General features: G+C 41.9%; 1 protein-coding gene across 2 annotated transcripts; it reads right to left on the reverse strand.

The window, feature by feature from the left end:
• Positions 1 to 563: 563 nt before the first annotated feature.
• On the reverse strand, positions 564 to 5642 carry uba3 (ubiquitin-like modifier activating enzyme 3; the record flags this gene model as incomplete). 2 transcript variants are annotated; one of them, XM_079747726.1, is made up of 18 exons in its annotated part: positions 564 to 1046; positions 1141 to 1195; positions 1335 to 1398; positions 1782 to 1882; positions 1974 to 2055; positions 2159 to 2195; positions 2757 to 2810; positions 2946 to 3059; positions 3189 to 3291; positions 3391 to 3546; positions 3762 to 3826; positions 3923 to 3966; positions 4187 to 4267; positions 4389 to 4471; positions 4589 to 4669; positions 4769 to 4886; positions 5468 to 5506; positions 5622 to 5641. In XM_079747726.1, the coding sequence occupies 18 exons, from the start codon at positions 5639 to 5641 to the stop codon at positions 958 to 960; spliced, it is 1386 nt and encodes a 461-aa protein (XP_079603852.1). In that variant the 3' UTR covers positions 564 to 957. The 2 variants fall into 2 exon arrangements, with proteins under 2 accessions (XP_079603852.1, XP_079603853.1); XM_079747727.1 differs by lacking the exon at positions 5468 to 5506 and having other exon boundaries at positions 5622 to 5642.
• Between the last annotated feature and the right edge of the window lie 14406 nt (positions 5643 to 20048).

Genomic DNA, 20048 nt, shown 5'->3' on the forward strand with positions numbered 1-20048 from the left:
AACGGATGATCGAGCACCCCGTTCCAGGCTTTCGCTAGTGAAATAACGATAACGGAGTTGATAAATAGACGGAAAAGAAATCATTGTGCAAATACCATTTCAACGTTGTTTTTTTTTAAACTATCGTCCGCGTATCATAGATTGCTTCAAAAGTCCAATCTGTCGCGTTAACAAGGACCTGCATTTAATCAAATCAGATAGAAGGCAAAACATTTTTCCGAAGAGCCCACTTGGTGTCAGCACATCACATAGGTTCACTGTATTACATTTAATAGGGGGAAACCGACAATATCCAGCTGTCACTTGTTCTATATTTCCATTTGTTTAGTTGACTGAGGCTTGCCATGTTGCTTGACAAAAAAAGATATGTACTCAGCCACGGAAGTGCGCTAGTAGAAAACGTCTCTTCACTGCATTTATTCAGCATTCCACCTTTCGATACAAAAAAGGTATACTTTAACTACTATAAATTAATATTACTTTCATGTTCACCTCTATACTTTCTACTCCTTGTTACGAATACACAAACAGTCCTTTGTATGAAAAACTAATTTATTCCAGTTGTCATCAATGTCATCAATATGGGCAAGTGCATTGTAACTGAAAAAAAAGTCTGAATAAATAAACATGAACGTCACTAAGTCATCCTTTTTCACGGTTTGCCCTATGTCATTTTTGAGGCTTAGGTGTGTAAATAACACGCGACTATACTAAACATTTAAAAGACATTGCATCACCAAAACAGGGACGTGTGGACGCCATTTGGTAAGTTGAGTGCAAAATATGGATCTGGTGAGAGATCATAGCAAAGCAATGACAAATAATTGAAAATGTACTGTGTGGATGAGGTGTAAACTGAACTACTGCCATATCATAACAGATATGGTACATGTGGAGTGAGGTCTGGTTCCCTGACCTCTGTGTATTTAGTGTAATGTAAGAGTGTCGGAGCTTGGCTTATGAGGTAAAGCTAAGTCTGAACAGCATGGTCTGAGGGGTTGTGACATCAGCTACAGCCAGCTCCTGTCCATCCGCAAGTCCAAGCTCTGAAAAGAAACATATGGCACATTAACAATTTACATTTCCAATAATTCGTCTTACAGTGAATGCAAATCAAAATGATTGGGTAAGGCAGCTCACCCTTCAGTGTTTTGTACAGATTTGGCCGCGTCCTTTGTTCGATTGAAGCCACGGTCTGTTGAAGGATGAAGAACAATGACACGACTACAAAGTCCAAAAACAGTATGGATACTAAATGTCACAGCACACCACTGAGTCTGGCTGTTATCCAAGCTACTTAGGTACAGCATGGATATTAAACTAGGGGGGGTTACCTGTAAATATAACGTTTTGTTCTTCCCTTCTACTGATGCAGTTATAGCTGGCGACTTCATTTGTCTGAAAAATAAAAACATTTAAAAAAGGGCTGTCCATTTTGATTCCCCACCCATCATTGCAGCATGAACAGCTCCATCCTCACTCCCTACGTTAACCACCTTCAAGAGACTTGATGTGTCTTATTCAACACTTGGTGAAAATGTGTCTAATAAGACATAAGTTTGGGTAACCTATACCTTACATTTCGCCAGGATTCTCCCAGGCTTTTAGCAAAAAACTATTCGCCATACAGCCATTGTTAACGACCGAGGTCAACAATAACATTAACATTGTCGGATACATTTGAAACCTTTTTTCTACAGTATTCATGAAACATCATCAGAAGTTGAAATGGCAATGATCCTAGGCTTCTCAATAGTGACAGGAGCCCTGTGTGAACCTACAGATAGGAACTCTCCGTCAGGTAGTTTAGGACCTCCTGCAGTGTGGAGGACGATGAGAAGCGCATGTCCAGCGGTACTTGGCTGCATGCCGAACAGTTGTCCTAAACGGAGCAGGGATAAAAACACACATCTGTTACAACCGCCGGGTCATCGGATTTATGTGGAACTGGCCAGAAGCGACTTGAAACAAACCTTTCGTTCTGCCTCAAATGTGTAGGTGTACAGGCCGTCAACATCATTGAATACCATGTAGTTGTTGAGAGGAGCATAGGCACTATGTAGACAGAGGGTTGAAGCGTGAGTACTAAAGCAGGATTTTGAACTGTCGCATTTCTCTGGATTTGTTTGGTCAACAGATGCAGAGCAGAAAAACTCACCTTGATGCTATTTTGAAAACTTCGGTTGCACAGGCAGCTGTAAATAAAATAGCCAAGGTTTAGGATGCTTTTACACACGAGCTTTTCCAGGAAAGCCTGGAGTGTTTCCCCCTTGATAGTACGGTTTGTTTGAGTTGGTGCGAAGGTTCATGCGAACTTTGGTGTAAACCAAAGCAACTCTGCCCGCTTGAAAATGGGGTTCTGGGTCGGCTGCCCTGGTTCGGCTGCTTTAGGAGTGAACGTGATCCGACCCAACTATAGCGGAGATTCGGAACATAATGTATATTTTTGCCCCAAACTGGACATGATAAACGTATTCAGCCAGTTTCTCTAGATTAAATTGAGTCGTAGTTAAACGTGGTCCAATCAGAAGGAGAAAGCACTCATCGAAATATGGTTGACCAAATTTAATTCTGAGGCATTTTCTGTCTCATAGACGGCCATCCCATTCAACAGCATTTCATGTGTTTACGTGGTTGGGTCGGCTTGACAAAGCCTACATTGTGAATGCTAATGGAACCATATTATCAACTTCTTTCAACTCTTAATCCAAAACAAGACGAGGTAGGTTTGAAAGCGCTTCATAAACTTTGCTCACCTGCAATAACAGCATTTGTGGAAGCTACAGCCGGAATTATCCGTTTTACCACACCTGCAGGGTTTACAGGAAACAATGAAGAAAAAAATACAAAATGCAGATGACACAACAATGGCATGTCAGAACAAAACGAATGTTTTACAGAAAATTGGTCACAACAGATAAAAACACAGTGTTTGTGGGGCTTACCCTGGGTGACTCTGTATGTGACTCCTGTAATGTTGAACTCCGCTGCCCTCTCTAATGACCTCTGGTACACCCACTTGATGTGCTCTGGGTCATCGCCATCAAGACCCACAGCGTCTATAGACACACACACACACACACACACGTATCAATATTAAAGTAATAGGCTAATATCAAATTCATGACTGGCATTGAGACAAAAATAAGTTGTACTGTAAAAACATTTAAACCAGGGTTATTACATACCTCCAAAGGGTTTGTCTTTGGGCCATAGTAGCATGCGAACATACTCAACGCAATGTTCTGGTAGTCGGGGCATGGATGCTATCGTGCACATTGGAAAATTGATCTGGCAACACAAGCAGACGTCAGGGAGACCACCCTGTGGTTAGCCCATCTCTCTAACAATATGTTGTACAGATGTCACTTGGCATGTATTAAAGATAACCTGAGGAGGGTACAGCTCCAGAGTACAGTCTATGCAGGCGGTGATGCCCGGCAGAATGACCCGGGCGTTGCCTTTGAAGCCTTCTGTCCCACCATCGATTAGAGGAATGATGGAACTAGGATCCACTACGCCGTCCTCATACACCAGCAGAGAGAGCTAGACACAAAGATATGACAGGGGGCCTCAGACACCAGCAGAGAGAGCTAGACACAAAGATATGACAGGAGGCCTCAGACACCAGCAGAGAGAACTGCACAAAACATTTAACAGGAAGAAATGTTTGTTGTGAAGTGAAACATGTTGCCTGTTTTATAGTAATATAAAGAGGTATATTTTGGGGATGTGCCCCCAAAGGGTTAAGGGCCACTTACCAGCATACCATTCATCCATCTCCTAGCAATCACAGAGTCAAGCCCACAGACAATGATGTGGAATTCTAAGAGTGGGAAAATAATTTGATCTTAAACATCAGTACTTTTTCCTAATAAAAGAAGACCTGATTGGAGTCACAAAGTACGAAAGTAATACTTACGTCGATAAAATGTTTCATCAAAGTCTTGAATTTTCTTAAAATGTCTATCCAATTCAATAAGGAAAGTATTGGAATGTTAAACAAATGGGTGTTCCTTCAATTTTAAAAATATAAAGGGATGGGTTCCAGAATGCATTAGTAAATATTGTTCGTATTTTTATTTCAAAGCAACATTCTTGCTCATGATTGGATCACAACTTTGGCATCTCACACAATAATTTGTTCACAAAGTATTATTTCTTTAATCTGGAAAACAAAGGATACGGGACGACACAGCATCCAGGAATTCTAGTGTTGATGAAATCGGCTGCAACTTCGGCCTTTGGTTGCCCAACATCTTTAGGCCTGGACAGCAATGGGAGACAGATGTTCAAATCAGTAGTAAAGCAAATGCTTACAGCATATAACCTGCAATTCTATTTCTTATAATCCTATTTAATTTGATTTAACATTTAAAGCTACTGACCTGAACAGAAACTGTCTGTTGAGGTTGGATAGGTCAATTGTGTCCATGTCAACAACATGGATGTTGTGAAACCCTGACAAAGCCTGACCCACAGTACAGGAGGGGAAATATGTTTATGTTCATAGCATGCATTTTGAATATGTAAGAAGAATGCAACATGTAGATGTCCCAATAGAATTCCATTGAGCAGCCAATCATACCACATCCTTAAGGAGCTCACAGCCCAGGCCACCTGCTCCAATGATGAGCACTTTGCAGGTTTCTAACATAAACTGCAATGACTGAGGAAATGGGAGGGAAAAAAGCAAATGGTAACTTCACACCATAACGATATCAAATCAGGAACAGTTTTCATAGATTCATTTAGCATAAACCATTACCTCAGTGCTGGCTTCGAAGTCTGGGTGCGTGAAGGGCCCTGTTCTCTCCAGGAACTTTTGGATATGATTCCACCGTCCCTCCCATTCACCGTCTCCAGCACCTCCTTCCACCACCATCCTGAGGAGATCATAGACAAACTGCTTAACCTTTTAATATAATAATAAGTAAGATAAGCTTTCTGGGTCCATAGTTCCAAAAATAACTATATATTCATACATGTAAATGTGTGTGTGGAATTTTGCAAAAACAAAATACCCCAAAAAGCCAACACTTCCATGTAAATCCTTAATTCATACTTTTGTTTAATATGTATTCAGTAACACATTCTGAATCTTTCTGGTCTTGTGTACATGATTAAGAATAGTGGGCGTTTCTGCCCAAATTGGATCCTGCTCAGTGACGGCGATAGTTATGTCTTGACAACTTTAACTGGCTGACTGACAAGCTAACAAGCCGCAGCGATCACATAGACAAAACACTTATGTTCCCACTATCACGGAGCCACAAACCGCCTCTAAATAACTCCTGTTGATACGTGTTGGCTCACCAGACGTGTTTGCGTGCTCACACTTTAATGCCGAGACCAGTCGTCAGAAGTGTACTACCGGCAAGTTAGCCCTCAGCTAGCTATCATTAACCTTACACCTGCCTAGTACCCTCAAACGTTCAGCCAGTTGTTCGAGTAATTCATTACTAACTTCTCAGTCAGCGCCACTACTCTCCTTGTTTTCTTCTCCCTAAAAGAGAGAAGAAAACAGCGCTCGATCATGCTCTGCTTTCGTGGGACGTGAAAGCATCTTTTCGTGAGGTGAATGGCTGTGTTTCTTGCTGGTTTCCTCGGTAGCTACTTACGGCTCATCCGAATCCGCCATGTTTTCCTTGCATATCAACAAAGCGTTATCCGAAACAGGAGAACCAATCGTGGCAGAGAAACCGCACTAGAACAATTACATTAACCAATAGAGGGCAGCATTTAAGTGCCATATACATCCATGTTTTTGTCGAGTGACAATCCTGAAGAGCCAATATCCTGGTTAAATAAAAACCGTTTACGGACCACATTATCCGGGCAGTGAATATAAACGTTGATCAAAGCAAAGATGATGAAGGTGACTCTGGCATTACAATATAATGAGACTTCTCTGTGAAGTCTCATTATAACTATAAAACCCATGAACACAAAAATGTGTTACAAGAGAAAAGAGACCTTGAGAGTGCTAATTGGTCTTATTAATCTTGAACGGTCAAAATGTAATGATGAATAATTCAAAAACACTACTGCAAATCTCGCAGTAGTAATTAAAAGGCATCATCTATTCTATCAAAATAACAAATAAAAGATCTGAGGTGATGGTAAATAAATGATTCAATCAGTAACTTAGTCTAATAAATATAATGTTTAGTGTTACCACAGGAGATACTAACACTTATTTCAATAATGTATCAAAGCAGGGTTTGAACTCGCTAGTGAGGGCACCTCCAGCAAGCAAGCAGTCTGCAGGGCCTACGTCTACTAAAGTCTGCAGGGCCTATGTCTATTAAAGAACATGGGATGTCTCTTATTGCTAGTTAAGAGACGATGCTTTCGGCATAACGCCATTAATCCAAATGTCTACATTTCTTAGGATATTTAAGAAAAAGACATCTGAAGATGTCACCAAAGTCATGCCCTGGTAGAGGTCTCATTTATGTGGACAAAGACTCCTTCTTCCTTCTCTGTCTTTCATGTTAAGTAGGGCTTCCAAGTGATAGCCCCTGGAACCTGCTGGTAAAAAATAAACATGTGCGGATGTTCTACATAGCACACTGGCTTCCCTTTCCACTGTTTTTCTTCGCTTTCTATTTGTCGATTGGGTTTAAAATCCATACCTTCTTACAGAGAACAACCATTGTTGTTTGTTACTGCGTCTTTGTTACTGCGGCCCACATATGTTCTTCCCTTCTTGAGCATTTAATGTGTTTTTTCTCTTAAAGTAAGGTGCAAGCTCCAAAACACATTCCAGCGCTGACACATTTTTATAGATTCCATACAAGTGCAATCCGTCATAGTGGAGGGACAGTCTGAATGTCAACAGTGTGCCTTTCAGAAAACCCAAAACACCACAATCTATCAAAACCAACCACTATTTAATGTGGAGGGCATCGAAATGACCTGCGAGCACGGTGGTTCCCAAACAGGTTGCCTAAACTAGTTTCTGTGCTTCAAAGTTCTTTGAAGGGATCCTTTCTATGTTGTATATTAGTTAAATCATACTTCCTGCACCCCTTTTGTATTTACAATGCATACAATGACAAGGATAGTACGGTCTGAAAGGCCTACTATGTGTTATTCATTGCGTTTACCCCATGGTTTGCTCAAGTCTTTTCAAGCAGCCGTCTTGATGCGGATGATTATAATACATCAGTGGGAGGATGATAAGACATGGGAGTGATGCGCCACTTCGGGACACAGGAGGAGGGGAGAGGGGGGTTGTCTTGTGTTCCTCTGCATGACTGATGACCCCAGCTCACTTCAACCCTTGATTAAGACTCCAGTGATTTATCGTCATCATGCACACTGCACAACGTAATTAGGCTCTTTCAATATACACAAACACACATACACACACACCCAACAGTAATGTTGTCTTGTTGCACAATGCTAAATTGTGTGTGTATGTGCCTGTGTTTGTGTGTGTGTGTGTATGTGTGTGTGTGTGTGTGTGTGTGTGTGTGTAATTGCATGAATCTTCCCCAAAAAAGCACTACCATTGATGTGGTTTTAATAATACAGCTGACAAAGCCTTTATTTAATAATTTAATATGTGATGATGGATGTGTTTACTTTTTAACCAAAATGCCCTGTGCTGATTTCACTTTATTGTTGTTGCAGAGCTCTGTAAATAGATCTGTTATGAATGTGCAGCTTGTTGCATTTTACGTTTCAGGCATGGGAGTTGAGTTTGCCCTGGTGTCATCAGTGAGATGGACTGGGATGAACGCATCCACATGAGCTTGAAATCCAATCTTAAACATGTTTGTCTCCAAACCAACCTTCATAGCGGGCAAAACCCTAACCCTTTTCACAATGCACCTCCACCCCCTATTTGAAGACTTTTTTTCTTTTCCCAGAGCCTGTATGTTATCACTTATAGAGTCTATCGTGATTCATTTGAAGCAGCCTGTGAAGTGGAACACTTTGGAATTAGCTGAGCTCAACTCTGGCATGGGTGCAGTTGTAACCTGATTGAACACAGTTTGACCAGGTCGGGTTATAAGAAACAAGAACATAATCCATCTTGGTGCTGGGGCGTTGTTGCTAGTTTGCACTTTGTTCTTCCTGTTTCTGATGGGCTGGGCCCACAGGCATTTTGTACGAGGAACTTCCTGCCTGGAGGGGTGGTGGGCTAGACATGACCTCGCCTTATATGTTGTTTTCCTTGTTGTTGGGTTCCCAGGAGCACTTTGTAAGATGCAGGAAAAGCCTTACATTTTGTCGTTTTCTTGCACCAAAACAATAACAACAATTATGTTATGGCTTCACAGGAATATGCCGACTGCGATAAATGGAGGTTAAGGTGGTCAACAAGCTACTAAACAACAGTCTCCAGGCTAGGTTAGAGACAACTCAAAGAGTCTGAGTCCAACATAATTTCAGCAATGTTTCGCTTGCGAACACGTGCATCATTTTCATTTGCTTTCTTTAGTGCAGCCTTGAGGACGATATCCGTGAAGTGCTGGTTAGGTTCTGTGTTCTCTGTCTGCAGTCCAATGCATCCTAGAATTAATTTGAATTCAGTTCATTAAAAAGTAACGTGCATAGACATTTATGGATACGCAAAACCCAAGAAACAGGATATAAGAAATCTTTAATTTGAAGGGAGCGGTTGAGTTCTATCCTTCTGTGTTATATTCTATAACCATTACCTCCAACATTAAAACATTTGCAAGAATATTTGGCATGCTCATCAAAGGAATACTTTGGTCCACACTCAAAACCAGATCAGGCAAGAGGTTAATACAAAAGTTGGCTTGCCAGCAAATTAGGTTTATTTTTTTATGACAGAAACACCGCACTGGTAAGAGAGAAACAATACAAACACAGAAGCAGAAATCCATCCAAACAGAATTTACTTCAGAAAGGGAAATCGTATTTTGCACCTTAGATGCATCATTGCAGTAGTTCAATATGAATAACAAACCAAGCCTTGAGTCAACATAAAACATATTGAATTTAGAGCCTCAGCCAAAAACCTTGATTAACATTCTTCACAACACAACTTGCACACCAGTCCATGAACAAAAAAAAATATTTAAACAGAAAAGTTGTTGTTGTATACAATTTGTGCAAGTTGTATTTCAGAGTCATACCCAGCGTGACTCATGATTGAAAATCAGTTTATGGTCTAAGGCATGTTTGTGTGACTTTGGTAATTCAGTAATACATACATATGCATTCTCTCTTTCACTTGTCAGAGACATACTATTCCATGAAGCCTGTGGATGTTGTTACAATTAAAGTCTTAAGGCAGCCGTACCGTGGAATGCTTTAGTGCTTCTTGCTTATTTCAACCCTGTTTATTCCTGATTGGGCTTCCTATTTCCGGTCCTCCTCAGCTAGCTTCCTATTGGGCAACTCCTCCCGTTCCTCCCGCACTATTGTCCCCTCGTTACATGCTGAAGGGAGATTGCATTGTGGAGGCAACATCCATTCTGTCTGCAGTCACCCAAGAATTCTGTTGGGGGCGGCAACTCTTGGTTTGTTAAAAACTCTTTCGGGGAAAGGATTGAAGCATTTGACAGGAAAGGGCAGACATCCAAAAGTATTCCCTCTTCCTCTTCCTTATCATGCCAAAGAGGTGTGTGTGTGTGTGCGTGTGTGTGTGTGTGCGTGTGTGTGTGTGTGTGTGTGTGTGTGTGTGTGTGTGTGTGTGTGTGTGTGTGTGTGTGTGTTGTGTGTGAGTGTGAAGGGAGGACTAAGATAGGTCCCCATTGTTTTGCCGGCTTTGGTCGGCCCTCAGACCTCCCCCACTCCCTATCTTCCTGGGGAGTGGGGCAGGCAGGCCGGCCGGGTGCAGGAGCCTTAAGGAGGTTATAACCTTCCCTCTTCCCTCTACCTGCTTCCTCTGTTCCTCAATTCAAAGAGCTGAGGAGAGGATGAGTTTCAGGCCCAGCTACCTGGATACCCCATGCCGCTGTTAGGCTCCAAAATCCATCTCCAGGTCATCTTTAACTGTTGGCTGATGCTCATGTGCCAGAAACTTTTGTGTTACAGAAAAAAGTACACCTAATAATGGAATTATTATAGGAAGTAAACTCCTACTTAGAAATGTTTGGAGGTGTTCATTAAACTGTTGGTATCTAATTATACCGTCTTTATAATGACTGTACTCACTGTCATTTCTGAATAAAGAGTCTTTTAACCGTTCTTATTGATAAAAATTGCCTTGCATGGTAGATTAGATTTGAATGCCCTTTCCACTGAATGTTAGTCAATATACCAATACTGTTAATCAATATGAATTGTTTTTGCTAAATAAGCATAGAATACTGTTTAATATGAATATGTCTGCATTATGCTTGGATTATGATTAGGTTTACACAGAAACGTCCACTCATGCGACCACATGTGGAACTGCTCAATGTTTCCATATCCACGGCTGGATAGTGGACACACTGCACGGCAAATGAGAAGATATTGCACATCCATCATTTCTCCTTGACAGTCGATGGTCAAAGCCACTGAAATACTCTGAGATTGTCATTGATCCAGCATGAGCTGACAACATACGAGTTCCCTCTCAATATGTCGTCTCTTCTGTAGCCAGTGAGTGCTCTCTCGTAACACATCATTGTAGATTCATTAGAGCCCAATGTGAGAGCAGGAGATCTTGATTAAAAACAAATTAGTGTAGAAACTGATCCATCAAGGTCGGCCTGGCTGAGTGACATTTATAAGCTCCCTTGGACCGATCAGTGAGGCAATCACCATTTCATTACAGTCATTACATTGCATTAGAAGAAAGACACAAAGAGCAAAGACAAGCACAGAGATTCTCATCTCTATTCACAATTTCACTTGTCGTGTTTGTGGTAATGAAGCACAGATATACATACCGTCCACACACGTATATTTACCTTCAGCAGTCGGCCGGTAGACTACCCTCCTCTGTGTGGAGGAGGTAGGGGCGAGGGTAGGGATAGAAGTGGGGGGGGGGGGGGTGCTGTGAGGCGAGGCTTTGAGGCGAGGCTGTGTGTCACTGTCTTCCAGCATCCCCCTGAGTGATTGCCAGTCCTGACACCCGCCTGCTTGTAGCGTTAACGCAGCCAAATGCCCAGGAAATTAAACGCTCTGCCCAGGTAATAAAGAGAGTAAATCTTGGTTGTGTGTGTTTGTGTGTGTGTGTGTGTGTGTGTGTGTGTGTGTGTGTGTGTGTGTGTGTGTGTGTGTGTGTGTGTGTGTGTGTGTGTGTTTGTGTGTGTGTGTGTGTGTGTGTTGGAATTACCATATTAGCCAGGGCATGAGGGATCAAAGCCAAACAGTTCCTCATTACACCTCACCTGGGGAGGGGTAATTCCCGCTCCCAGCTCAAGAGCTGGCGACTCAGAGACTCACAGTGTGTCCCACAGGCTGAGGTTCAAACCAATTGTAATGAGCAGGAGAGGCATTATCACAGTCTAGTCCTTTCTTTGACATGTCAGTGACAAGAAAAGAAACAACATTATGAGATAAATGCAGACCTTTTGCTTGAGGACTACTAACATGTTTACAAAATGATTGCAAGCATCAACTGTGCAATTATGGCTTTTAAATACTGAATTCATAATGATGCAGTTATTTTGGACTTTCAATCAATTCGTTTTTTCAATCATGTTCCCAGGGTTAGAAGGATAGACATATTTAGATTGAAAACTTAAAGTACAACAGAATGCTACTCAAACTTATGTCCCTTTTAGGGACTTCTGACTGTTAAGCTAGTTGGAACCCAACAGCACATTCTTCATTTTTAGAAGTAACTGACAGAATGCAATGCCCTACATCATAAGTCTACACTATCATGAGTTTATACCATCTGAACAGAGGCTATCAAACACATTCTGAAACACATCATTCACAACCTGCAGAAATACAATATAGACGTTTAATTTCATGATAACCCTGCTCACCTTTTTCCATTTTATTCTACAATACTTCCTCAAATCTCCTGCTGTTCATCTTATTTGCTGTACATATCATTTCTCTACTTGATTCCATCAAAGCGTGCTCACGCCTCCAAACTGCTCACCCAGAGAATACACCAGAACGATTGAAAACTCTTATTTAATCCCCGACAACACATTCCCTTCTGTTGTCTGGTCACAGACACGTAAGGAAGCAGGGCATCAGGATATGCTTCATCATGATGCTGTTACAGCTGACTGCAGGACTAGATAACAAGACCTGGTGATGATGGCTGGCTGGAAACCATGGAATGCTTAATCCTACATGAGTCATACAAAGGGATCAGAGGGCCGATTTAAATGTTAAATGGGCAGGGTTTTACACTCTTTTATTTGACATTTAAATGATCTATTAATGTATTTGTAAATTAAACACACAAGCAAAATAATGATTGGTATTGTGGGATTATGTATGGATAACTATGTTCCCTTTTCCTTTTGAATAGTTAATCACAATAAAAAAGTAAATGAGGAAATATATTATCAAATTGCCCATGGTTACAACATAAGCCAGGGTCTTAAGCTTTCATCTGCAGGTGTCAACATGAGGGTTTAGCTTGTGGGTCATTCTGGACAGATCAATACAACACTATCCATCTCAGCAGTTCTTACAGAGCCAACCAACACAAAGCCCATTCACCATTTCTATATAAATCTAATCCACATTTGACACGGTTACATTCCAAGGGGTTAAGTTACAGATAAAAAAAAAAACATGATTAAAAATGATGAATGTCTCCTACTAGATATACTTTGGGATGTGCTGAGTGTAAAAAAATATGCAAAGCAATGGAAGGTGCAGAGTAGGTCAGCTTAACGTATAGCTCTGATTACTTCACGTACTGATCTTATGCCACAACATTATGTCAACATGAAGTATGAGGATTTAATGTAGTCGCTTGTTGTAAAAGAGTTACATTTGTCTCCTTTATATTTATATTGTTTATATTGATGTCGGGTTGGCACAGCAAGCGTACAATACTGTATCAACATCATGTTTCTTTAAGTTAGTAATGTATTTATGTGGAAAAACGCATATATATATATATATATGCACACACACACACACACACACACACACACATATATATATATAAATAAATACAAACATTTAACCAGCATCAAGATCATGTTTATTTAATATGGTAATATGCATGTGTATATACACACACAAACACACACGCACACACACACACACACGCGCACACAAACACAAACACACACACACACACACACACACACACACACACACACACACACACAAACACACAAGTCCCACGGTGATGGAGGGGTGTTGGGGTGTGTTGGGGGTTTGGAGGAGGGCAGGGTGACGGGAGGGTGGTTGGAGGAAGGGGGGGGGGGGGGGGGGGGGGGGGGTTGCAAATACAGTAAGCGCTCGCATTGTCACACATGCTCCACTAAGCATACACAAGCACGCACACACGCACGATCACACCCACCAACACACACACACACACATTAGATCTCCTTACATTTGTGCTTAGGCGGGCTGTTTGTGTGAAGGGTCGATGACTCAGTGGACATTATGCTGTGAGTGTGTGTTTGTGTGTGTGATGCATAGTCTGATGCTGGTCTGAGAAAAACAAGACAAAGAAGTACATGCAAGATATTCTGTTACACTTCATACCCAACAAGCTCAATGACAGAGCCCCGCGCCCATCACTGCACATCACAGAGCTGTCTTCAGACTAACTAACATGTTACCCTCCCTACTTTTTGTATTTTATATTTTTAAGCACCTCATACTGCTAACTCTTCATTTTCCTTCATACAGTTATGGCATTGACAGGTTCTGCTTTGTCATTGATTTGTCCTGTTTGAATAAAATGTAGAACACAATATCCCACGTGGTACTTGGTGAACAAACTGTCCAATTTTCTCTGTGAATACAAACTTATTAAAGCCATTAAGTTAACATTTAATTTGAGCTGTTAGCGAGAGTGGAATTAAAAAAAGATGCTGCCTCAAGTTTCTGCCTGCTCCACCGGCTAATTACATTAGCCGACCGTGTGTTAATTTGATGTTATATGTTGCCTTAGCACGTCCGGTCCACCCATCTTCCACATTCTCCATGTCTAACACCACCACCTCTTCCACCATCACAACAACCACCATCATCCTCCCCACCCCACCACCACCACTGCAACACATTGATTGATTGAATAGCTTCATGTTTTCTTCTTTTTCCCCACCATGGGTGACAATCAATGATATGACATCTATTAGTGTGTATTGATGAATTGTTTTAAGCTGTGTTATTTCAAGTGTGTGCCTCCAGCGGTGTGCTGGCCTCTGACCGTTATTACCATAATCACGTTATTGTTGTGCTCAGACTGAGTGAGTGTCCTTGTAATGGCTGCATCCCATTATTATTCTGCTCCCTAATGGATACACATCGAGAAGGACTGTGACAGCATTGTCCTCTACAGGTTCACAAACATAAAGCACAATACTTATTTGTGTTTAAATCCTAGGATTTATCTTTTTAAGTCATGATCATCAAGGTAATTTGATAATTAATAGACATACATGTGTTTTTGATACGTTTTACAAGAGTTCTCTGCTGGGCTCTTGACGGCTGTCATCACCATCATTCGCTCAGTGTTGCCTAGAATCGCTCCCGTTCCATCCTGCTGGTCACCTACAAAATCACTTCCATGTCGGGAAACAACCTGCTTCTGAAAAAGACACATCTCACATCTTCTTTCATTCAATCTCAACTCCACTCAAGAAACAACCCACTGCCCCCCTAATGTAACCTGGTTAGAGAAGGGTCACTGAATCACCGAATAAAGCCAACAAAACACATACCAAACACAAACGCACCATAAATAAAAAATACCATGCACACTCACACATATACAAACATATACATATCAAGTAGAAAGTGCTGAAAGCTATATAACTCAACTGGGGGGAAGGGGGGAGGTGTACAATAAGCATGGGGAATCGGAATCCAATAGTTATGTTTGCCCTAAGGATGGTATCTCTTTCCCTTTTATAGCCCGTTTATGTGTGTGCTGCACAAACTTTGTAATGGAGCTCGTTAAATGCAAAGTGCTTGAAGGTACAGATTTCCTCTCAGCGGGAGACCAATAGCAGCTACTCCGGGGAGGGGCACTGAAGCACGTCCCACTAGCCGCTTATTCCTCTGTAGCGCTCTCCAAGGCTGCGACCGCAAACCACTCTGTACAATGAAGACTTAGCTGGTTACTATTGAAGATGGTGATGCTGAGGATGCTGATGAGAATGATGATGCAGATGCTGCAAATGTGATGTGATGGTTAAAGTGATGATGATGATGTCACTGATAACTGGGATTAGGGTGGTGGTGGGGAGAGAGGGAGAAAAGAAGAGAGGGAGAGAGAGTCTGTGTGTTTGTGTGTGTGTGTCTGTGTGTGTGTGTGTGTGTGTGTGTGTGTGTGTGTGTGTGTGCGTGTGTTTGTGTGTGTGTGAGAGGGTCAGTGACAGAAACGCAATCTGAATACATCAAGTCTATTCAATCAGCCACATGTGATGAGCTTAATCTAAAATGGGACTCGCTCTATTGCCACATCTATTACTCAATAAAAGTCATATCAATCTTGCAATGTATGAATTGATGAGTTTGATTTGGTCGAAGTAATAGTAGAGTTGAATTAAACAGGCCACAACCAGAGGCTCAAAATAATTCCCTGTAGTTCATCCATAACTCCTGCCACACCTTCCCATTAAGATATAACCTCATTACGGAAAAATATAGAATCAAGTTACGCGTGTGTCAGTATGTGTGTGTGTGTGTGTGTGTGTGTGTGTGTGTGTGTGTGTGTGTGTCTGTGTGTCTGTGTGCATGTGTCTTCACACACAAACATAAATCCACCTGTGGCAATAACGCTCGCTCTGTGCTTGCCATATTTAAGAATGCTCTCTGTTGACAGAGATTTGTTTACGACCTACTTAATGTCTTAAAAGATCCTCTTGTCAACCGCAATCAGAAGCTCACTGTTATTGTGTTGGTGCCAGCCTAGTCCAAACATGGACCGATATATGACCACGCAGACCAGGTCCATCTATGTGGGGGTATTAAAAACACCAGCCGGCCGGTCACAGAGGGGTAAATGGGCCGAGCAATGTCCCTGGAGCATCCAGCTAAGCCTCCTCCCTTCCCCCGAATAACACAGAGCCAGGGCAATATCGCCTCAGTGTGTGCTGAGATAGCAACCATTGTGTGTGCAGGTCCAGTGCATCAAGGATAACCTTTACTGACCCTCCACACAGCCACACACGTCCCGCTGTTGCCACGGTAACACGTTGGCGTCTTCATAGAGACATGGCTGCTGATTGGTGGCGGTGGATGTGGATGTGACCGCTAGGACCTCCGCAGACCAACTGTCATCGTCTGTTGGTCAGATATTGTACTCATTTTATTGTACTTCTCTATTGAAGTACTTTCTATTCTACCTATGTACTTGGATGTGATCTGCCAGCCTTCATCTGCTTTTTTTGGTGGACATCTCGTAGATCCTGTGATGCTATGACCGTGGCGTTATGGTTATGCCAATTTACAGCACATGACCAAATGTTTATTCTTAAGTGTATGACATACACTGTGGTCCTTCAAGAAAATCTGGAGGAAAACGATTGACTGTGGTTTTGTTTGTGCTGATGTTGGTGGAACCCAAACAAAACAAAACTATACACACACTCATACCCACATTCATACACACTGATACACACAAACAACACAAACATACACACATGCAGTTCCCTTCCGTCCCCTGAGGATAAATGTGCATATGAATAAATGAGTCCTCGAAAATCTACCTCAGCAAAAGACCTGAACAATTGTCAGGACAACTGCAGTTCCTGCAGAACTCTACGTGTGCGTTTGTGTGTGTGCGTATGTGTGTGTGTGTGTGTGTGTGTGTGTGTGTGCGCGCGCGTGTGTGTGTGTGTGTGTATGTGTGTGCGTCCTTGTTTGCGTTTTCATAGAAGTTTTGATTGCTCTCTTTAAGTGATGCATTGAGAGAAATGTAGGTCAAGTGAGGAATATGAATATGAATATAAAGACACAGACGCCACCATTACTTGAACCAAATCAACGGTTAAGTGTAGAAGTGAATGTATCCGTTAGGTATCAGGGACTAAAGGGAATGCAGAGCGAATACTGTATTTCACCTCAGGGGTGGCGACACCAAGGCTCAATTTGTCCACAGTAATGATGAGTAAGCAGCAATAAGATTGATTGTGTTAGCAGTATTTTTTTCAGAACAATCATAATGTAAGAAATTCATGATTATAACAATGATATTGTAAGCAATTAATGACAATAACAATGACTATGTTAGCAATTATTTGCGCAATTATTTGTGCTCTTTCATATATTCATATACCACCCCCCCCCACCCACACCCAGACACACGCACACACACACACACACCCACACACACACACACACACACACGCGTGCACGAGCATACACACAGATTTCTTATACACAATGTAAGCATTTATTTAGGATAGACAACATCAGTTTTCTCCTATATGAACACTATCTTAACACTGTTGAAATGACAAGAATAGAGAAAACGTGCTGTCAAATCTAGATCTCACTTCCCCTCTGTGACGGACTCATCTGATTGGAAAGGAAATGCAAAACAACCGCTCGAGTACAGTCCAAGGGTACGTTGTTGCGGCGTTGTTGTTTGCGTCAGACCTCAGACTGCTGCTGCCCGGTCTGGCTGTGGGTGGGGGAGGGGCTGTCGGGGGTGCGTGGAGTCCCGGGTAGGAGGCGTGTTATCTTTGTGTAAAGGTCTGGCGGAAGAACTAAAAGAAACAACCTGTACGTGTGTGCGTGTGTACAAATGCCTGTTTGTGTGTGTGTGTGTGTGTGTGTGTGTGTGTGTGTGTGTGTGTGTGGCCACGTTCGTGTATTTGTATGCATGTGTGTGTGTTCCGTTTTATGCACTCTAGCGCATGTATCTGCTGTAATCATGAACAAGAGTGAACACACACACACAGACGTCATGGCGCTATGTCATATCTAACAGCAGCATGATGAAGGATGCATTGTCAATGGAGCTTGGAAAATCCCCAAATGCAGTTTCTAGCCTAGGCTGTGTTTGTGTCTGTGCAAGGGTGTATGTGTGTTTGTGTGAGGTGTGTGTATGTATTAAGCAGCGTATTTGTTTGATTGTCTGTTGCATTTCGTTGTCAGCTAAATATTCTACTATATCCTCTGAAACAAATAGTAGTGATTTAACCAGGGTGTTAGCTCATATTGTGCAGAGCTCCAGCACATTTTATGACCGATCATCCCGTTCGGCTATAACTTTGATAGAGTCCTTGCTGCATCATATTAATAACATCTACATGAGACACATACTCTACAACAGACCTATATTCACCCTTAACATTCTGAGCCTTGCACCGTAGCACAGGGTTGGAGAAAGGCCAGTGTTTTGCAGAGAGTGGCCAAAAGATTTGTTTCACTTGCAGTAGTATCTGCATCCTCCCAGTCTCCTCTGGCAGAGAGATGTGAAAACAGTCGCAGGAAGAGTAAACCCAGGCATGGGGGCTTTTTCATGATCCTATTGTCTTCCCTGCTGGCTGCAGACCAAAGGAGAGCTGCACAAACACAAACACACATTCATGCACACACACACACCGCTACAAACACACACACACTCACACACACACACACACACACACACACACACACACAGACGCATGCATGAACAAACATAGATCTTCATGAGACACACAGCACAACTCTGCAAACACATACACATACACACACACACACAAAAACACAATGACGCTGAAAGAATTTGTTGTGTTCGTATAGATTACAATAATAAACTAAACATTGACACTGAATCCTGTGACGGTGCCAACGGGCCTCGTACATCTTGTAAAACAAGCTGGTTTAAGAGAGTAAATATATGTTTTTACAGCAGCATTACTGTCCTCTTTAGACTAGGATGGTAAAGAATTACACAACATAATGTAGGGTATCAACCTCTAATTAGCAGGGACAGCTGTTTTGCAGCCAACATATCATTTTACACTTCTAATAAAGCATCCACCCAAAGCACTACATCATTCGCATTTTAGGGCAACTGCAACTCTAAGGCCTATAAGGTAAAGCAGGCTAAATAAATTATTCAATTCCAAATTCAAAACCCTGTATTTCAGATGCACGTACTGAAATTCCAGTTTTATAGTCAACACAATATTTCCTTCCTGATATTTAAATATTACCAATATTTGCAATAGGTAGCGTGCATATCAGCCACAAAGGCTACAGTAGGTTGCCACACACAGGCTATTTATTGTGCAAAATGTCTGGGATCAATAAAGTTTGTCAATAATGAGCCAATCGATGAGAGTCCAACACTTGCAATCCACTCATTACTAAAGTGTTGGGGTCATTATAAAGAGGAAGGACCCCTTCCCGACAAAACCTCTGTATCACAGAGAAAAATCTATATGCACTTAATACTTATAAGTGTTAAGCGCTAGACAGGCTTTAACACTGTGAAGCTTATAAGCTTCACAGTTTTAAAGCCTGTTAAAGGATCGCCTATGCTTTAAAATGATTATCTTAACAGTAAATCCAATAGCATCACACACAGAAATGCTTTGTCCTCTTACAGTAACAGGAACAACAGAGACTCATTTAAATCCAAACAATAGCGTTCCAATAATCTAGAGGCAGGAGGGGGGCGGGGGTAATATTACACTATATTGCAGCATAGGTTTATTCACAGTGGGAGGTTTCAAAAACACTCTGGAGCCCGGTCAGTCCTGTGTCCCGTCAGATCAGGTGTTATGAATCGTCTCAGCTCTGGGAACAGGCGGCAGAGCCCGGTTTGTGATCCCCTTCCTGTTTCAGCCAGTGTGTCCAGGAGAGTGGCAGGGAGACAGAGGCTGGGGCAACTGGGCTCACTTATTTATGTGTTCACGTCATGTGGGAACACTATGTAGGTTTACATTTCAGTCGTGTCCTATATGTTGCGAAATTCTCACCACAGTTCTTCCAAGACATATGTACAGAATATGTAGCATGCTGTGTTT

Source organism: Pollachius pollachius, assembly GCF_949987615.1.
Source record: "Pollachius pollachius genome assembly, chromosome: 12".
NCBI lineage: Eukaryota > Metazoa > Chordata > Actinopteri > Gadiformes > Gadidae > Pollachius > Pollachius pollachius.